Source organism: Carassius gibelio, chromosome B21 (genome assembly GCF_023724105.1).
Source record: "Carassius gibelio isolate Cgi1373 ecotype wild population from Czech Republic chromosome B21, carGib1.2-hapl.c, whole genome shotgun sequence".
In the NCBI taxonomy this organism is placed as follows: Eukaryota; Metazoa; Chordata; class Actinopteri; order Cypriniformes; family Cyprinidae; genus Carassius; species Carassius gibelio.
Window position 1 is genome coordinate 10,026,434 of NC_068416.1, and position 20,978 is coordinate 10,047,411.

A 20,978-nucleotide genomic window follows, 5' to 3' on the forward strand; every position below is an offset into this window, starting at 1 on the left:
AATTAATAGAAATATTAGAAATATAAGCCTAAATTGTTAAAAATAATAATAATAATGTAAGAATGTTAATATACTAATAATCAACGTCTGAAAAGCTAAATGTTTATTTATTTATTTACATTATAACTTTTTTTACTTGCGTTTACACCAGGGGTATAATAAGAAATATTAAAATAATAAATAATAAAATATCAATCACCTGTATATAAAATATTAATAATCAGTGTCGGAAATGCTACATTTATTTATTTATTTACAAAATTTCTACATTTATGCTATCATAAACAAAGGGGCATAATGCGATATATTAGAAAAATAAGTCTAAAATATTTGTTGCAAAGCTATAAATAATCAAATATAAATATAATTTATCTATTTATTTATTTAGATCATTTAGATAAGTTACCATATAAACAGTGTATAATCAAAACATTCGAAATATTCATTTAAAATATTTATTTAAAATGTAAGTGTAAATGTATATATATATGATTTATATAAGATATAATTATAAGATAGATTTAGATTTAGATTATTTAATTCTTATTTTATTGTAGATTTAATTATTTTAACTTTTATTTTCATGGTCATTTTATGGGTCATGGTTGAAGAACATTTCCTAGAATCCAAAATATTGTCAGTTTTGTTGTGCTTGACTAATTGGTAAATTCAGTTTCCATTTGCAGTTTAATTTATTCCAGTTCAACATCCTGTGAGATGGGGCCAGTTTAATTCAAAATGCAAGCCATGAACGTAAAGGGAACCAGGTCTTCAGATTAGATTTTCACTCAACAGGGCATTCAACAAGTTTTATGTCTATCTTTCCTCATTCTGAAACAGATGCACAGTGATAGCCGTATGACGCTTTTCGAGTGTGAGAACATGACTGGAAGGCAGTGGGAGGTGTGCAATGACTACCCCTCCCTGCAGGCTATGGGATGGTGCAACAACGAGGTCGGCTCCATCCAAGTCATGAGTGGCGCGTAAGTACGATTGCCTGAAGGGATTTTAATCACCTGATCACTACGTAGGCTGGTTTTCTGGTTTCTTCTCTTATGCTGCTTTTGATCTGTATCTGAAAAAGCCTGACGTCAGTGTATTCATCACTGCATTCGTCAATGTTGGAGAAATCAAACGCTCCACTTGGCCTCCATGGTAACATGCCGCCTCTCTGTCCCCATTTCTCTAGCTGGGTATGCTACCAGTATCCCGGTTACCGTGGTTATCAGTACATTATGGAGAGTGACTGCCATGGAGGCGAGTACAGGCACTACAGGGAGTATGGCTGCCACGCTCAGACCCCTCAGATCCAGTCTATCCGTAGAATCCAGCATTAAGAGGAACCAGCTGTGTCCTTCCCCTCTTCCCTCCCTTCTTCCTCCTTTTGAGCCCTTCAAACTTCCACTTCCTTCATCCCTCTGTTCCCAGCCTTGCGAGATGGTTTGTTGACCCGGACGGCAGGCTGGTATACTGGTGCTACACTAATGTATCAAGTCCACAACATGTTTTTTACCCACTACATGAGAAAAGAAAGACAAACTATTGACGGCAGGAATGTTGAGAAGAAAAAAGTCCTGTATGATGACAGCAGAACGGACGTGGTGCGGTGAGAAGATGGGAGCGTTGCTCTTCTTTCGTCATGACTTGATCATCATGATCAAAGCCGTTGCAGTTTCCATGGTCAACTTCTGTATGATATTTGATGAATAAAGAACATGAGCATAAAATCTAAAGAGACATACAAAAAAAAAACGGAGTAATTGATATCAGCTGACTGTGGCGTGGGGATCTTTCCTGACCTGAAATTAACATTAAAACAAACCCTGAACTCTCACATCAGTCATTTTCAGAAAAGGTGTAATGAATTGTCTAACATTAAAATTTGAAATGAAAAGATATGTCTCAGAATTTACATTAAAACAACAAGAACAGCCTCTTGTACTCACATGGCAACAGATGGGCCTCTAATTTAATGATATGTTGTTTAATTACATTAAGTCAAGTCACCTTTATAGCATTTTATATAATACAGATTGTGTCAAAGCAGCTTTACAGAAATAAACAGGAAAATAGTGTGATAATAATGCAAGAGTACAATAGTAAACACTCAATTTGCCAGTTTAAGTTGGTTTATCATTGATTTAATGACGTCATCCAAATGTAATCCACTAAATCACCTTTCAGATGCTACTTTATCAACATATAAAATGACTGAAATGAAATAGGCAGGTGGTAATGTAAAAAAACATTCTAAATGTGTGTGTGCGTGTGTGTGTGTGTGTGTGTGTATATATATATATATATATATATATATATATATATATATATATATATATATATATATATATATATATATATAATTAAAGAAACTATGCCATAATTACATTATACAAACATAAATTATGCAAATTCAATTTAATCTTAATGGTAAAAAAAAAGAAAATTGACACCCACCCCTTAAGAAATGGCAGTGGTTTAATCCAGATTTTAGTTTGACCCTGTTTAAACCAATTTTATACTGATTGTGCCAAGTGCAATCTATTAGTGTTCCTAATTTTGATGCAATGCGTTTAACCTGCACATTGACAGGCTAGTGAGCAACAATTTGTGATGGCTCAACAAAAAGCCAACTAACGATAAAATAAATTAACAAAAGATAAAAATAAATAAAATAAAAAACTACTAAGCTACTTCAAACACATAATGCATGCGTTGTGGCTCATTTTGCCGCATATTTTAATAGTTCTGCACCAAATACTCGGTTTGCGCCTCACCGACGAATTGCATGAAGAAACATACAAAGGATATTACAACTACGCTGACATGACCGATCGTCTTCAGCGTTTTTCTCAAAAGTACGCGCATATTTGCAGCCTCTCGAGCATCGGAAAGTCGGTCGATGGAAGGGAGCTTTGGGTCATGAGAATAACAACGAGTCCGACGGCGGAAGTACCGGGCAAACCGAGGGTCAAGTATGTGGGCAACATCCACGGGGACGAGGCTTTATCGAGACAGCTGTTAATGTACCTGATCGAGTACCTGTTGACGAAGTACGGCCGTGATGTGAGTGTAACCGAGCTGGTGAACCGGACTGACATCTATATACTGGCCAGCGTGAATCCTGACGGCTTTGAGCGCGCGGTGGAGGGGGACTGCACCGGCAGCAGCGCGGGCCGCGAGAACACCAAACATCATGACCTCAATAAGAGTTTCCCAGACCGGGACGAGTCCTTCAGTAAGAACCCAAAAGACCTACCGGAGGTCACAGCTGTGATGAAATGGATTCTTGAGAAAAAGTATGTTTTTTGCTTTGTAGTTTAAGTAGTCTATTTCTCTATACAATTGTTCGATTCAAACAAGGTTTTAAAGGAGTATTATTATTATTACTACTACTACTACTACTACTATTTATATAAATTTACAACTGTTTTCATCATCATTTGGCACCGACAACCTTAATTAACCTCGCCATTTAAATCCATGTCACTGAAATTATTTGATATTTAATATTAGGAGGGTCAGCAGGGGTCTTCCCTTTTGATTTTCTTGTCACATAAATTGTCTGACTGCAAATTGGTTATATCACACTGACTTCGATTTAGCAACAAATAAAATTAAACCATATTGACATCGTGATATTCAGTTGACTGATTAAAAATACTTTTAAATAATAATAAAAAGAAAATATGCCATGGCAGCTAACTGAACACTATTTTATTTGGAAGCATTAAGGCCTGGTTTTACAGACAGGGTTTTCACAGATCAGATGTAAAATTTATTAAAACTGAAAAAAAAAACAAAAAAACAAAATATATATATATATATTAAAACTGAACTAAAATGAAAAAAAAAACTGGGAAAAAAAGAATTAGCTTAACTAGTAATGAATTGAAAACCACAAAAGTGCACAGTCAATTACTGCAAAATTAATCTTTAAAAAAAAATTAAGAGTAATAAAGAAAAAAAAAATTAAAATTAAATGTAAAAATGTATTACTATTAGAGGAATTGGCTAACATTTTATTTTAGCCTGGAAAATCCAAATCTCTGATTATTCAGAGATGAAACCAATTATTCAGTGGTGCGATGTTCTCTTGCTGCTTATCTGAGATTTTCACAAGTCAGATCTTTACTCAGAAAGTGTTTCCTACCATGCTAGCTTTCCTCTGTGTCATCTTTTCAAGGTTTGTCTTGTCTGGTAGTCTACATGGGGGCTCAGTGATGGCCACCTACCCCTTTGATGACAGCAGTTCTTATGCAACCTCAGGACTGACAACAGATGTTGCCATGTTTCGCCATTTAGCACAAACCTACACTAAGAACCATCCCATTATGAGGTCGGACAAACCTGGCTGTCCTGGCGTTCCAGAAAAACACTCGGGAGATGGTATCACAGTTTGACATTTAAATCAGGCCTTGTACCCAAGTGGGACTCCATTGAAGTTAGGTTCAATGATTTGGTGTCCTGTGTGTGCACAGGGGGAATGCAGGATTACAACTATTTCAAAGGGAACTGCTTTGAAGTCACTTTTGAGTTGAGCTGCTGCAAGTATCCACCAGCTTCTCAGCTTTTCACAGAATGGACCAATAACAAGGAGGCCCTTTTTGCCTACATGCACCAAGTGAGTTGACTGCAGTATTTTGTAGAGTCCCACGAATTGCCTTACAAACCTTATTTCACTTCTGTTTATAGGCTCATATTGGAGTGAGAGGTTTTGTAATGACCAGATCAGGCTTTGGTCTCCCAGATGCATCTATCTCCGTTTCTGGAATTGATCACAACATCACCACTTGGATGTTTGGCGATTATTATCGCCTGCTGCTTCCTGGAAGATATGACATCACAGCCAGCTCACCTGGGTGATTATATTTAGATGAATAAAATAATTATGAAACTGAATTGGTCCAGATTAACGGAATTTCTCATGTTTCCTTCAGATATCTTTCAAATACCGTCAAGAATGTGCCAGTGATTGAAGGCAAAGCCACGCTGTTAAACTTCACTCTTGAGGAACCTATAGAGGAGATGTTAATGCTAGGACCCTCTGAACAACTTGTACTAACCAGTGAAGGTCTGAACACACCTGGGTCTCCCACCTCAAGGTCTCCAATCCATACTTTGGATTTCCGATATCATAGTTATGATGAAATGGAGATGTTCTTGCAGCTGCTAAGTGCTGTCCATCCTTCCATCACGCACCTGATCTCTGTTGGACAATCAGTGCAGGGCAGGAATCTTTATGTAATGGAGATATCCACCAATCCTGGTGTTGATCAGAAAGGTGCAGCTGCATATGTTAATATATAATATAAAAATATTTCTCAACTGATCTATGTGATAATCTTTTTACTTCATCCAGGCAAACCAGAGGTCATGTTTTTGGGTAACCTGCATGGAAATGAGTTTATTGGACGTGAGATTCTCCTAAACCTGGTTGAGTACTTGTGCCGCAGTTATGGCAGCGATCCGTTGGTCACACGTCTGGTCAGTAGTACAAGAATTCACATCATGCCTTCTGTGAACCCAGACGGGTATGAATTGGCACTAAAAGGTATGAGCAAACATTTTTGCAGGTTGTTTAATTTTTGTCTTGTATTTACCCTCATTTTCTTATCTTAGCTCACAACGAACCGGTTTCAGGAGACCTAAGTATTATTGGACACAGTAACAGTCACAGTGTGGACCTGAATGCAAATTTCCCTCAACAGTCAGGATCAGGAGCTACTGCTGAAGCAGAAACTCAAGCAGTGATGAACTGGATCAAGGATCACTCCTTTGTACTGTCTGCAAGTATACGTGGAGGTACAGAAAGTGGCTTGGGTTTCTCTTTAAAATGTAAATTTTTTTTTTTTTTTTTTTTTTTTTTTTTTAAATCAAACTATACTGCTGTTTTCTCTAGGGTTTAGGGGAGTTGTCTACCCCAGCTCCATTGACTCTGTTGATGAGGAGCTGTTTAAATCAGTTGCAAAAGACTATTATGCGGTAAGCATATTATACATGTTGAATTTTATATAATTCGTAATTTTATTTACTTAACTCATCAGCTGAAAACTCAAGTGCTTGTATCACAAACCTTTCTTAAGTTGTCCAATTCTGTTGTCATTTCATTCCAGCAATCTCGGGATTTTCAAGAGCCTCAGGCTTGTGATGTGCCAAGAACCAGAGAGAAAAAAGGCATTAAGGACCATCCTCCAGTAGTCACAGGTCCGAGTGAAGCATAATCTGATTTATCTACTGCTCAAATGTTTGGGGTTGGTAAGAGTAGTAGTATTTATTATTGAAAGACTTTAGCATATCATATATTAGCCTATTTGACCAAGGATGCATTTATTTGTTCAAATACAGTAAAACAGTAATTTTATGAAATATTACAGTTTTGATTGTTTATACCTGTGATGGCAAAGCTGAATTTTCAGCAGCTAATACGCCAGTCTTCAATCGTGGTCCTTCAGAAGTTATTCAGATGTTGATTTTGCTCAAACGTTTTGAGTTGTTGTTATCAAAGTAAAAAACGGTCGTGCTGTTTTAATATCCTAGGATCATAGGATTCATTGAATGGAACATTCAAAAGGATGCTATTTATTTGAAATGGAGCTTTGTAACATTTAAGTCTCTTTACTGTTTCTTGTGATCCTTTTAATGTGTCTTAGCTGCATAAAATAATTTACTTTTTTTTTATTTTTATAATGGTTTATTCATAAGTGCATATTCCTGTTTCCAATGGAAATCAACATCGTTTTTGGATTTTGCATAATTATAGGAATTGATCTGCTGACTTGGGCATATCACAGCACAGACACTTTAGCTGTTAACATTGGTCTGAGCTGTGAACTGCTTCCACCAGAGGAGTTGCTCTCAGAATACTGGGAGAATAATTACGGAGCGCTCTTGCATTTTATACAACAGGTAATGCGTTCTTGATCATGGTCAACACATCAGTCATTTTCTTGGGTGAGCTATTCCATTTAAAGCTATGCATGGTTTGTGTGATGTCCCATATATCAGGTTCATTTCTTTGTGAGGGGTATGGTGACTGATGGTCATTCTGGCAAAGGCATTGCTGATGCCACAGTCATGGTTGAAGGCTCAAGCCATCATGTCCACACCAGCAGCACAGGCCAGTACTGGAGACCTCTGGCTCCTGGTTCTTACCATATCACCGCTTCTGCTCCAGGGTGAGAAATGGGCAAAAGAACAGAATTCCAGTAATAAAATGGGTCAGCCATTATGTTTTCTGGGATCGCTCCGCAGTTATACTCCAATATCAGCATCTGTCCGGGTGTTGGAGACTCGGATGGAGCAGGTGGACTTCAAGCTGACCAGAGATGCATTGCAGCCATCTGTTGAGGAAGGAGAACAGAAGAACTTTGAGAAACTGGTGGAGTTGCTTCTAGCCCCTGGTGAGTTGGATCGGTTGGTCCGCAGTCTTCTCCCTGCCCAAACCTACCGGTACCGGAACTACAGGGAACGCTCGGAGTTCCTGCGTGGATTGACCTTAAACTTTCCTCACATCACACGGCTGTACAGGTATGTAGTACTGAAGATGTGTCTTTGTTTCTAAGCAAGTACTGCTAACCATCTGATTAAGACTTGAGATGTCTAAAACGGCATAAGCAAGACATCATGTAGCTCATTGGTGTTTATTGAATGAAATTGGAAGGTAAATTGTTGTGAGTCTTCAGGTGTTGTTCTATCTCTTTTTCCTCTTGCTGGGGTCAGCTTGGGTCAAAGCACTGAAATTAGAACTATCTGGGCTCTTGAGATCGCTGGCAATTTGGAGCGCCCTCAAGCTGGTGAACCCAAGATCCGTTTTGTGGCCGGAGTCCATGGTAATGCAGCAGCAGGTCCAGAGTTGCTGCTTGAATTTGCTTCTGTTCTCTGCCTAAACTATGGCAGGAATCCAGTCATCACCAAGGCAAGCCTCATGAAACCTCTCAATAAACCCATAATCCTTCAGTTATTCACTCTGTGCCTTTGTGTGCCAGAGAATGGAAATTGAAATTTCCATTTGAAAATGTAACACTTTTTTTGCACTTTTTATTTTTAATAAAAAAGTTTTGCAGTCAAATACAGAGGCTGTTATGTTGCTAAGCCAATAGAAAATCTATAGGACATCCAACAAATTGCATCAAAATAAAAATTCTTGGAAACCTTACAGGGCTATTATATTTATATATAAATAAATATATATACATAATATATGGAGTTTGTGTATCGGTCACTACAGTTTTTGTTTCTTCTTCCTTAGCTGATTGACAGGAGCAGGATACTGATTCTCCCTTGTGTGAACCCTGATGGTAGAGAGAAGGCACAAAAGGGAGTCTGCTCATCCAGTGAGGGGTACACAAACGCTCATGGCACAGACCTGGACACTGATTTCTTCTATGGTCAGTCAACACTCAGCAGTGAAATCATGTCATTGAGCACTTCAAAGCTTTGAAGGTTTGTCTTCATACTTAGGCAATGCATCCACACAGCCAGAGACGCGTGCAGTGATGGGTCTGATTTATGGAGGGGGTTTCTCTCTCTCAGTAGTGCTAGAGGGAGGCTCTCTGCTGGCTACGTACCCCTATGACAGGCCTAATCAGCATGGTAACCAACAGCATAAAAGATTTATTTACACTATAAATGTTACCTATTCTTTGTGTTTGAGAAGTACTAAACTCTGGCATGTAAATGATCCAATAGAGTTTATGCTCGAGTGATTGGATTTATAATTTTCATCTGGCCTTTTTAGAGGAATAGACTGTATGTTTAATGGAATTCGTGTCAGAAGAAATTTCACATGCTCTAAGTCGTGTGATGGCAGCTGTAGTGGAAATTTAGTTTTAAACAAGTAATTAATAATTTGATATTGATCATGACTCCACAGCACAAAATGAGGAGACGTTGAAATATTTGGCCTCCTTGTATGCCAGCAATCATCCTTTAATGCACTTGGGTAACTTGGGATGTACAGAAAAGTCAGGTACTTACAAAAGACTTTCAAATTTAAAGATTAAAAAAAAAAAATCTGCTATAATTATGGAATAATCCTCATATCATGCTTTGTGATTTGAAATGCATCCCAATAGAGCATATCCCAGGAGGGATCCTGAGGGGTGCGGATTTCAGTGCTCACACTGGCAGTATGAAGGTACTGGAGTCATTTCAGATCATCCGCATAGCAGATCTTTTGTATCTCATATACATTACATTTTAATTTTCTGCATATTCCAAGTTGTACATCTTTTAAGAAAATGCAAATCTTGCTCTTTCAGGACTTTAGTTTGGATGTTGGCGTTTGCCCTGAAATCACGGCATACATTGGCTGTTGTATGTTCCCATCCGAACATCAGCTCTTCTCGCTGTGGATGGAGAACAGACTGCCTCTTTTCCGCATGCTGCTGGAGGTGGACATTTGAACTACCTTTTATTTAATAACCAGAATTTCAGGTAACTCAAACCCCTCTTGTAATTCATGTTTTCCTCCGGTTTAATCTTTGAAGGTTCACAGAAGGCTGAGTGGTGTTGTGAGGGACAGTAAAGGCCATCCGGTGTCGGATGCTGTTGTTGTGGTGAACGGCTTTATGAATGTTCATGCAGACAGTCAGGGTCACTTCACCACTCTCGTGGCTCCAGGCACACATAAGCTGTTGGTTCAGGCCCATGGATATCAGCAAGAACTCCAGCAGGCAGGTTCTAGTTTAATAACTGTTTTAAAGGGGTGTTATCACTTTCAAATGTTACACTGAACAAAATTATAAATGCAAAACTTTAGTTTTAGTCCCCATTTTTCATGAGTTGAACTCAAAGATCTAAGACTTTTTCTATGTACACAAGGCCTATTTCTCAAATATTGTTCACAAATCTGTCTAAATCTGTGTTAGTGAGCACTTCTCCTTTGCCGAGATAACCCATCCACCTCATATCAAGATGCTGATTAGACAGCATGATTATTGCACAAGTGTGCCTTAGGCTGGCCACAATAAAAGGCCACTCTAAAATGTGCAGTTTGTACTACAGGAATGTCAACCAGATATGTTGCCCATGAACTGAATATTAATTTCTTTACCATAAGCCATCTCCAAAGGCGTTTTAGAGAATTTTGCAGTGCATCCACATGTAACCACACCAGCCGAGGACCTCCACATCCAGCATCTTCACCTCACGCTGCTGCAACAATCAGTTTGCATAACCAAAGAATTTCTGCCCAAACTGTCAGAAACCCTCTCGGGGAAGCTCTGCATACTCTTCGTCCTCCTCCATGTCTCGACTTGACTGCAGTTCTTTGTTGTAATTGACTTGGGCAAATGCTCATTCGATGGTGTCTTGCACTTTGGAGAGGTGTTCTCTTCACGGATGAAACCCTGATTTCACTGTACTGGGCAGATAGCAGACACTGTGTATGAGAGATACCATAATGAGATCCTGAGGCCCATTGTTGTGCCATTCATCCATGGCCATCACCTCATGTTGCAGTATAATGCACGGCCCCTTGTTGCAAGGATCTGTACACAATTCCTGGAAGCTGAAAACATCCCAGTTTTTGCATGGCCAGCATTCTCACCAGACATGTCACCCTTTGACCATGTCTGGGATGCTCTGGATCGGCGTCTACGACAGCGTGTTCCAGTTCCTGCCAATACCCAGCAACTTCGCACAGCCATTGAAGAGGAGTGGACTAACATTCAACAGGCCACAATCAACAACCTGATCACCTCTATGCGAAGGAGATGTGTTGCACTGCATGAGGCAAATGGTAGTCACCCCGGATACTGACTGGTTTTCAGAATCACCAATACAGGAAAACTACATTTTATTGTGGCCAGCCTAAGACACACCTGTGCAATAATCATGCTGTCTAATCAGCATCTTGATATGCCACACCTGTGAGTTAGATGGATTATCTCGGAAAAGAAGTGCTCATTTACACAGATTTGTGAACAATATTTGAGAAAAATAGGCCTTTTGTGTACATAGTCTTAGATCTTAGAACAAACAAAAGTGTTGCTTTTCTTGTGTGTGTAAAATGTATAAGGTTATTTATATTATATATATATATATATATATATATATATATATATATATATATATATATATATATATATATATATATATATATATATATATATATATATAATAATATTTTAAAAAAAGTTAAATTAATACACTGCCCTTCAGAAGTTTAGGGTCCGTAAGATGTTGTTGTTTTTTTTTTAAAAAACGAACATGTATTCAGCAAAAAGGCTTAAAGACATTTATATAGGATAATTAATTATTTGTTTTATAAAAATCATATTTGTTTCTATAATATGTATGGGGGGGGGGGGGTTATATATTTTATTTTTTCCTATCCTTCTATTAAAAAAGTAAGAATCCTGAAAAATATTTCCACAAAACAAAAAAAGATAGAAAATGAGGGGGGAAATGCAGCAGTTGTAGGTGCTGAAACAAAGTCAGTTGATTTCATGATGAGTTTAAAATATATTGAAGGTAAAATATATTAAACCATTTAAATATAAAATGATTATTATACATTTAACAATATGTTTAATGTATTTTCAGTAAATGCAGCCTGAGTGAGCATAAAAAAATAATCTTATGAATCTCAAACCTTAAAATGATATTTTTCTAATAATTTAAAAAAAAAAAAAATATATATATATATATGTATATATGTGTGTAATAAGAGTTGATAACACTACTTCTGTCCAGCAGGTGGTGAAATTACACACACATTACTATCATCTCATTATTCTCCTTCCTGTGGTTTTAGGTGAATATATCCTCCGACAAAGTGACCAGCCCCATTGTGATCGACTTTACAGCGGACACGGCTTCCCAAAGTCAGGCAGTCTTTGTAATTGCCACAGGTATTTAAAAAAAAAACTTGTTAATCCTAACACTTTTTTTTTTTCTGTTTCCAGCGATCTTATTAGTCAAAACAATCTTATTCTAAGTTACTATATGCAAAATATATACAGGTGCTGGTCATATAATTAGAATAAAATGAAAAAGTTGATTGATTTCACTGGTTCAATTCAAAAAGTGAGACTTGTATGTTATATTCATTACACAGACTGATATATTTCAAATGTTTTTCTTAATTTTTATGTTTATAACTGACAACTAAGAAAAATCCTAAATTCAGAATCTCAGAAAATTAGAATATTGTGAAAAGGTTCAATATTGAAGACACCTGGTACCACACTCTAATCAGCTAATTAACTCAAAACTCATGCAAAGCCTTTAAATGGTCTCAGTCTAGTTCTGTAGGCTACACAATCATGGGGAGGACTGCTGACTTGACAGTTGTCCAAAAGATGACCATTGACTCCTTGCATAAGGAGGGCAAGACGCAAAAGAGGCTGGCTGTTAAAAGAGCTCTGTGTCCAAGCACATTAATAGAGAGGTGAAGGGAAGGAAAAGATGTAGTGGAAAAAGAAAAGTGTACAAGCAATGGGGATAACCGCACCCTGAAGAGTATTGTGAAACAAGACCCATTCAAAAATGTGGGGAAGATTTACAAAGAGTGGCCTGCAGCTGGAGTCAGTGCTTCAAGAACCACTACACACAGACATATGCAAGACACGTGTTTCAGCTGTCGCATTCCTTGTGTCAAGCCACTCTTGAACAACAGACCGCATCAGAAGCGTCTCTGTGTTTTCTGAGGTCCAAGGTCAATGCAGACGTATACCAGGAAGTTTTAGAGCACTTCATGCATCCTGCTACTGACCAACTTTATGGAGATTCAGATTTCATTTTCCAACAGGATTTAGCACCTGCACACAGTGCCAAAGCTTCCAGTACCTGGTTTAAGGACCATGGTATCCCTGTTCTTAATTGGCCTGCAAACTCGCCTGACCTTATTATGAAACGGAAGATGTGATATGCCAGACCCAACAATGCAGAAGAGCAGAAGGCCACTATCAGAGCAACCTGGTCTCTCATAACACCTGAGCAGAGCCACAGACTGATCGACTCCATGCCACGACGCATTGCTGCAGCAATTCAGGCAAAAAGAGCCCCAACTAAGTATTGAGTCCTGTACATGCTCATACTTTTCATTTTCATACTTTTTAGTTGGCCAAGATTTCTAAAAATCCTTTCTTTGTCTTAAGTTATATTCTACTTTTCTGAAATACTGAATTTGGGATTTTCCTTAGTTGTCAGTTATAATCATGAAAATCAAAAGAAATAAACATTTGAAATATATCAGTCTCTGTGTGTAATGGATGAAAATATACAAATTTCACTTTTTGAATGAAATTAGTGAACTAAACTTTTAGATGATATTCTAATTATGATCAGCACCTTTGTATTATGTTGTTTTATTTTAAAATGAAATTAACTTCTAAAATTAGGCTGTAATGATCAATTTGACTACTGCTTGAAAAATCCTTCACAAGTGAACCAAACTAATAAATGTAAACTGTCCTGAAATTCTTCATCCTCATCTAGCCTCTTTGATGAGTGTCTTGATCTGCGCTCTCATCATCTGGCACCTTCGCTCTTCCAAGTTCAGCCACGTACGAGAGGGGGTTCGTTGGTTGCGTCGTAAGAGGGACGTCCTTCAAATGGAAGGAATGGCCTCAGAGAAGTCACCCTTGCGACAGGAGTTCCTGGATGAGAGTGAGAGTGAAGATGACCCTTTCCTTGTGGAGAGTCGCTGAATGTGCTGTCAGAGTGTTCAAGAATAAAATGAATGACACATGTAGATATTACAATGTTTAGTAAACTGTGTATTTTGCAACCTTTGGTCTCCTATATACATTTACCAAGCTTGCTAATGGTGGATAAACAGCTAGGTGTTTAAGCATGTAGTGCATTGGCTTAACCGCAGGTAGCAGTAAAGCACCTAGACATTTGACAAAATAAATAGTTTTAGGGGTTCAGTGTGGAGGGCAGAGGAGCTGAACACCCAGTGCCAACTCATACCTGGGTCCAGTTTCATAAAAAAAAAAGTTTACCAAATAAGCTAGGTATATTTCAGTCAGTCTGACTTATGTCATCTGATTTGGTTCAAAATAAGTACGACTAACTGAAACAAGCCTGGCTTGTTTGGTAAAGTTAAGAAACGGGCCTATGGACTCTGATGGCTTCAGAGTTGAGTCCGAACAATGTCAACTAATATAATAATAGAAAATTCTGATTGCATAACAGCACAGTAAACGGGTGACAATATGCTCAAAGATTGCAACTTGCCATAAAACCGAAAAGAGGACTAATGTTACATCATATAATGGCTAAGCATCACTGCCACTGTTACCAATAAAGTTACAATCCCTATTGTTAAACTGTGCAAAGGCAACATATTGAGGTGTGCTACTACTTGACTAAGCGATCAGACTTGAAGGGATAGTTCACCCAAAAAATAAAATTACCTCATGATTTACTTGCCCTCAAACCATCGAACACTCTTAGAAAAAAAAGAAATGCTGGGTTATTTTTTTTTTTTTAAACCCAAATGGTGGGTTGAGCCTGTTGGGTCATGTTATTGGGTTGGTTTTAAGATTTTTACACTGGTACAGGGTAGGTGTGTTTTTTTTTTTTTTTTTTTGTAGCATCTTGCCATTAAACCCACAGAAGAAGACGTCTTTCTGTAACTGAGTTGCAGGGTCATTTTTTTTTCTACCCAACTGTTGGGTTGAGCCTGTCTCCAACGAAACAACCCAGCTGCTGAGTTGCAGTCAGTGTGCAGGCTTTTTGTGTTCTTTACAGGAAAGAGTAGCTCCCAGCGTCGCAGATTTGATCAAATCGAATTTTGATAGATTTTGTATACAGTACATTTAATTTTAAATTATATTCTGATATGCAACGCAACATAGATGAGGTGTTAGTCAGCTCCGGCTTTTGCCTTGCATTACATAAATAGGTTTTTTTCATTATAATACTGAGGTTAATTTAATTTGATGTTAAACCATGTTCATGAGTACTGTTTGTTTATGGGCAGGTTATGGAGTCAGTCACAGCATCTTTCAGCTTTGAGTGAAAAGTGAATCGTTGGTCTGAAGTTTGCAATTCCCCTGCGAACAGCAGCCTTTCACTGGCTCCGATTTCGGTGACACACACTAGCACTATTAACCCAGCATGTCTTCTGTCCAATGTTTACCCAGCTCTAGGATGCCAAATAACCCAAGTTGGGTTGTTTTTAACCCATAATTTCGTTTTTTCTTTTTTCTTTTTGTGTCAGTGTATCTGATTTGCTTCTTTCAGATGGATATAGAGAAAAATCTTTTTTTTATATATATATAAAAAAAAATCTTGTTTGTTCCATGCTTTATAATGGCTGGGAATACGTTTTGAGAATTAGAAGCCTAAGAAAAGTGTCCATCCATCATAAAAATTTCTCCACGAGGCTCTTAGATGGCTCTAATCTAATTGATGCATTTGTGTAGGAACAATATGCATTTTTAAAACTTTATAAACCGTAATCTCTATCTTCCATTAACTGTCATATGCACATACACAAGAGTGGCATTCCAGCAGATGAAGCAGGCTTAGCCTAAACTCCAGTGAGAATATTCTCATTTAAAAACTTAACACCTAATGTTAAAATGTATGTTTTTTAATGTATCACTCTCCCTTTAAACACCTTTTCGTTTTCCGTATTATTCAACTGGTCGAGGCTGATATGGGATTTGAAATTATTGTGCTGGAGTAGTTTCTTCTCCCTCCAGTAGGAGTCGTTGTATTTGTTAAGAGTGTTATGTTTAACCTTTACTAGCATGAGAGTTAGAAATGCAGCACATGTTGAAGTATGCTGACAGCAGAATCCACTTCTGATGTGATCTACATTCATCCTTCTTGTTGTCTTACAGAAAGCATTGCTTGTGAGTATTTTATGTTTAATATGAGTCTGGAAGACAATATTCGTGAACATTTATGTTAAACAAGATATAGTGACATAAATACCAATTGTTTTTGTCACTTGAGGTGTTGTAGGGTAGTTTCTGACGCGTGACATCCAAACAAACATCGTCCTCCAAAGCTTTATCAGATTTATTTATCACAGATTGTACTGGACATAACTCACAGTTTTGCTGCACAATGCACTTATGATATCATTGAATGCTACCTCATAATCACATCCAAACACGTTCAAACACGATCTCCAGACACGGTCAAAAAATGTTGTGCTTCCCTCTAATTACACACCTCCCTCTCTTACTCTTTACCTACCTATATACTAATTTAAGCCCACACTCCACCCAGTGGTAAAACACAGAATTACAATAGACCATAATGGCTCTTACACCCCGGCCCCTAATTGTACATGGAAGGCAGACATTACAATTCAATACAAGATTAATACACAGAGCCATTAAAGCCCAAAAGCAACATTGTAAACACTGCATTAATCAGACCTCTGTAGTACACAAGTAAACAGTTTTTGCAATCAGTCCGTTACATTTCCATGCTGTCATACAACAGACAAAGCTTTGTCACAGGTCTCTCGAGTACACTGGTTTTAGTTTGTACTCGCACAGAACGTACAAGTCCATTTTTGTCTGGAAAGACTTCCAAAACTCGTCCCATTAGCCAAGATCCACGTGGAGCGGTTGAATCCACAATAACAACGATGTCACCATGAACAAAGTTTCTCCTTTCCTGATTCCATTTCTGCCGATCTTGAAGCAAAGGCAGATATTCATTTGTCCATCTTTTCCAGAATAAGTCACACATATACTGGACCTGTTTCCATCTCCTCTTGCTGTATAATTCCGATTTGTCAAATAGTCCAGGTGGTAGTACTGGTTTACCTTTCATCTGAAGAAGGTGGTTTGGAGTAAGTGGTTCCAAATCATTAGGATCATCTGACAGCTTTGTTATTGGACGATCATTCAGAATGGCCTCAATTTCGCACAGCACAGTCTGGAATCCTTCATCATCCAAAGTTTGCTGATGTAAGATTGAATTTAAAATTCTTTTGACCATTCTGATAACACGCTCCCACACTCCGCCATAATGTGAACCTCCCGGAGGATTGAAACTCCACTGAACGCCTTTCTCAAGCATTACTCTTTGAATCTTGCTTTTATTCCATGAACTAAGCATTTCCTTTAACTCTCTTTCGGCTCCAACAAAATTTGTACCATTGTCTGATCTTATATGATTTACTTGCCCTCGTCTGCAAATAAATCTTCGTAGAGAGTTGATGCATGAATCCGTGTCCAAAGAATAGGCGACTTCCAAATGAACAGCCCGACTTGCCATGCAAGTAAAGATGACTCCATAGCGTTTTATAATGGAACGTCCTCTTTTAACTTCCACAGGACCAAAATAATCCACCCCAACATTTGTAAATGGAGGCAGATCTGGAAGGAGTCGCTCCTTTGGTAAGTCTGCCATCTTTTGCTCACTCACCTTAACTCCAAAACGTCTGCAATGGCCACAGCTTGATATGATCTTTCTGGCAGCTGCATTACCCTTAATGATCCAATATCTTTTCCTTAGCTTGGAAAGCATATGATTTCGTCCACTGTGGCTTAACTGTTGATGAATATGCCGCAAGATGAGTGTGGCGATATGCTGTTCCTTAGCCAGAATAATCGGATGCTTTGTTTCCTCAGGCATAACAGAATTCCTTAATCGTCCTCCAACTCTCAAAAGACCATCTTGATAGATAGGATCCAATTTATATAACTTACTATCTCTTCTTATTTTTGAAACAGATGTAGACGACAGAGCAGCAATTTCTTTTCTGAACTGTTGCCGTTGACTGAATGCAACAATAGCCGTTTCAGCTTCATTCAGGTCCTCCAAAGTCAGATTTGGTGTGGTCACAGAGTCTGTTAGTTTTTGAAGCTCTTTCTCTATGCTTTTAGAACTAATTAATACTCCAGAAGAATCCAAAGATGCTTGAATTTCCTTCCGCTTTTGACTCCTTTGTCTCAGAATTTTCTTTAACTTCAAGAGCCAACCAACAGCAACCTTCAACCTGGTCCAGTCTGAAAAATGAGTAATCAGCCTATGAGTAGCATTTGTTGCACTTGACATTTCATTTACAACAGTGCTATTTACCCACATGTTTCTCTTTACCTCAAGATCATCTGGTTTAAGAGTACAATCAAATATTTGAACTGGCCATTCTTCGACTGGTTTCTTCAGATAACCTGGTCCATTGATCCATTCTCTGTTTGTTAATAGCTGGTCTGCATTCAGACCCCTGGAGCAACAGTCTGCTGGATTTTGAGAGGTAGGTATGTATCTCCACTGTAATGGTGTTGTAATTTCTCTTATTGCAGAGATTCTGTTGGCCACAAAGGTAAGAAAACGTTTGTCCTCATTTTTTATGTATCTTAACACAGAGGTACTGTCTGTCCAGAACACAGAGTCCACCAATGGAAACTGCATCTCTGCCCTCAACATTTTGTCCACTCGAGCAGCAAGTACCGCAGCTGTCAATTCAAGACGTGGAATGGTTACTTGTTTCAAAGGTGCTACTCTAGCTTTGCTGAGTAGGAAAGTTACATGGACACCAAGATTTGTCTCCATCCTAAGATACGTTACAGTGCCATATCCAAGTGTACTCGCATCTGCAAAATGATGCAACTGAACATTAGTAGGCTTGTCCATCCCTGTTGGTTTTAGACATCTTTCCACCTTAAAATCTGCAATCCCCCCAAGCTCTTTCAACCATAAAGACCATTGTTTTTGGAGATTTGAGGGTAGTGATTCATCCCATCCACATCTTGTCCTACAAAGCTCTTGCAGAAGAATTTTTGCTGTGAGAGTGAATGGTGCCAAAAATCCTAAAGGGTCATATACAGCACATACTGTCGATAGAACACCACGCCTGGTACAAGGATGATCTTTGATAGTCATTTTAAACTTGAAAGTATCTGATTCAACACACCACCACAAACCAAGAGCTCTTTCCATTGGTAATTGATCTTTGTCCAGGTCCATCATTTTTATCCCATGGGCTCTATGTTCTTAAGGTACAGTTTGCAGCACAGCACGGCTATTACTAACCCATTTTGTTAACTGGAAACCTCCTGTTAAACAAACAGCTGTGAGATCATCAATCAACAAGATGGCCTCTTCCTCTGAAGCCACACTTTTCAGACAATCATCCATGTAGAAGTTTGTGTGAATTGTGTCAATTACCTTTTCCGGCAAGATGCCTATATTGTCTTCAGCAATTCTGCGTAGAGCATAACAAGCACAACTTGGAGATGACACAGCTCCAAACAAATGTACATTCATCCTGTATTCCATGGGTTCTTGCTTTAAGTCACCATCTTGCCACCATAGAAAACGAAGAAAATCAGTATCCTCTGCTGCAACTTTGACCTGGTAAAACATTGCCTTTACATCAGCCATAAATGCAATTGGCTCTTGTCGAAACCTCACAAGAACTCCCAACAGTGAATTTGTCAAGTTAGGACCCTGTAGAAGTTGATCGTTAAGTGATGTACCTTTAAAGGCAGCGCCACAATCAAATACCACTCTTAGTGTTCCTTTCTTGGGGTGATAAACCCCATGGTGAGGGATATACCAAACTTTCCCTTCATCCTGTTTTAACTGATGCAATGGTACCTTTTCAGCATAACCTTGCTTCAGTACCTCATTCATAAAGTCATTATATTCTTGATGGAAAGCTTGATTTCTTTCAAATTTCCTTTTCAGTCCAATTAAGCGCTGTTTAGCCACACAAAGGTTATTAGGCAACATGGGGTTTTCCATCCTGAAAGGAAGATTCAATTTGTAATGTCCATCTTGAAGCTCAATAGACTTGCTTACCTTTTCCATAAATGCATGCTCCTCTCTCGACATTTCCTTTTTTTCCGCAGCATTCTCATTAAAGTCATGATTATATTGTTTACTGAGCATCTCCTCCAACTTGCTTACAGAAATCCTGTTAACTGTAACATCTGGACATTCGATCTTGTTTCTATTATTCTTGCTTCCTTGGAGTGGTCCATTTACAACCCATCCCAATAGGGTTCTAACTGCATATGGTCCTTCTCCGTCACTGTTTATAACCTCCCAGGGTTCCATTACCTTGGAAGCATTTGCTCCAATCAGCAAATCAACATCAGCAGGAAGTTGAGGGATCTTTACACCTTTCAGATATGACCATTTATCCAAATCCTTTTGAGTGACAATGTTGTCTCTGGACACAGGCATTCTCTCTTGAGTAAAGACTTCTGGAAGGCTGTAAAAGATGTCATCATGAAGGCTAGAGACTTCCAGTCCAGTCAAAATAGTACTACTAATAGCCTTTTGATTGCCCATTGTTTTCAAAACAATATTAGTAATCTTTCCTTTTAATTTCAAACTGTGCATTAAGCGTTCTGAACAAAATGTGGCAGAACTGCCAGGATCCAAAAATGCGTAAGTTTGAATTACTCTTGGTCCCTTACTAGATTTGACTTGAACTGGTACAATTGATAATGCACAGTCTCCATCATCGCCAGCCCCTGTTTGCCCACACAATTTAAGGGTGACATGTGCACTATTTAATGATGGACATTTCTGATCTTGAGTTCCCACTCTTTCCTTTTGTTGAATATGCAAAATGCTTGGATGCATTTGGCCACATACTGTACAAGTCAAGCGCTTGTCGCAATCCTTGCTCATGTGTCCAACACAAAGACAGCCAAAACAAATACCTTTCTCCTTTAGAAAGCTCAATTTTTCTCTGTGCAGCTTGTTTTGCATTTGTGTACACTGCTCCAATAAGTGATCACGTTTGCAGCACAAACATACCATTCGGGACTTTGATCTTAAATCAGTCTCACAGCATTGGATTGATTTACTGTTGGTAACAACCATTGTTGCAAAGTTGCTTTTAATTTTAGTCTTAGATTGAGGTCACCAAACAGTGGATCAGATGACATTTTGACTTGACGTTCAATAAATGACACAATATCTTTGAACCTTGCCCTATGATTACGCCTTTCCATTACCTCACAGGCAACAGTTCTCCACTTTTCCCTTAATTTATAAGGTAGCTTTGTGACAATGGTTTTCAAATTGCTTGGCAT

At 38.3% G+C, this 20,978-nt stretch overlaps 2 protein-coding genes across 2 annotated transcripts in view; both read left to right on the forward strand.

Annotated features, from left to right (window-relative positions):
- LOC127985352 (beta-crystallin A1-like) overlaps nt 1-1,894 on the forward strand; it is a 2,848-nt gene extending 954 nt beyond the window's left edge. Inside the window, exons 5-6 of the mRNA XM_052587329.1 lie at nt 841-983; nt 1,190-1,894. Coding sequence (XP_052443289.1) covers nt 841-983; nt 1,190-1,337 — 291 coding nt within the window. The 3' untranslated portion in view covers nt 1,338-1,894. The remainder of the gene's footprint in view (nt 1-840; nt 984-1,189) is intronic.
- Nucleotides 1,895-2,539: 645 nt separating this feature from the next.
- On the forward strand, nt 2,540-13,735 carry LOC127985353 (carboxypeptidase D-like). The gene is made up of 21 exons (XM_052587330.1): nt 2,540-3,296; nt 4,184-4,386; nt 4,479-4,621; nt 4,693-4,859; nt 4,938-5,281; nt 5,360-5,551; nt 5,620-5,802; nt 5,900-5,982; nt 6,114-6,204; nt 6,761-6,906; nt 7,006-7,175; nt 7,252-7,527; nt 7,720-7,915; nt 8,249-8,387; nt 8,461-8,592; nt 8,873-8,968; nt 9,075-9,136; nt 9,261-9,392; nt 9,489-9,674; nt 11,759-11,855; nt 13,444-13,735. The coding sequence occupies exons 1-21, from the start codon at nt 2,704-2,706 to the stop codon at nt 13,653-13,655; spliced, it is 3,843 nt and encodes a 1,280-aa protein (XP_052443290.1). The 5' UTR covers nt 2,540-2,703; the 3' UTR covers nt 13,656-13,735.
- Nucleotides 13,736-20,978: the final 7,243 nt, after the last annotated feature.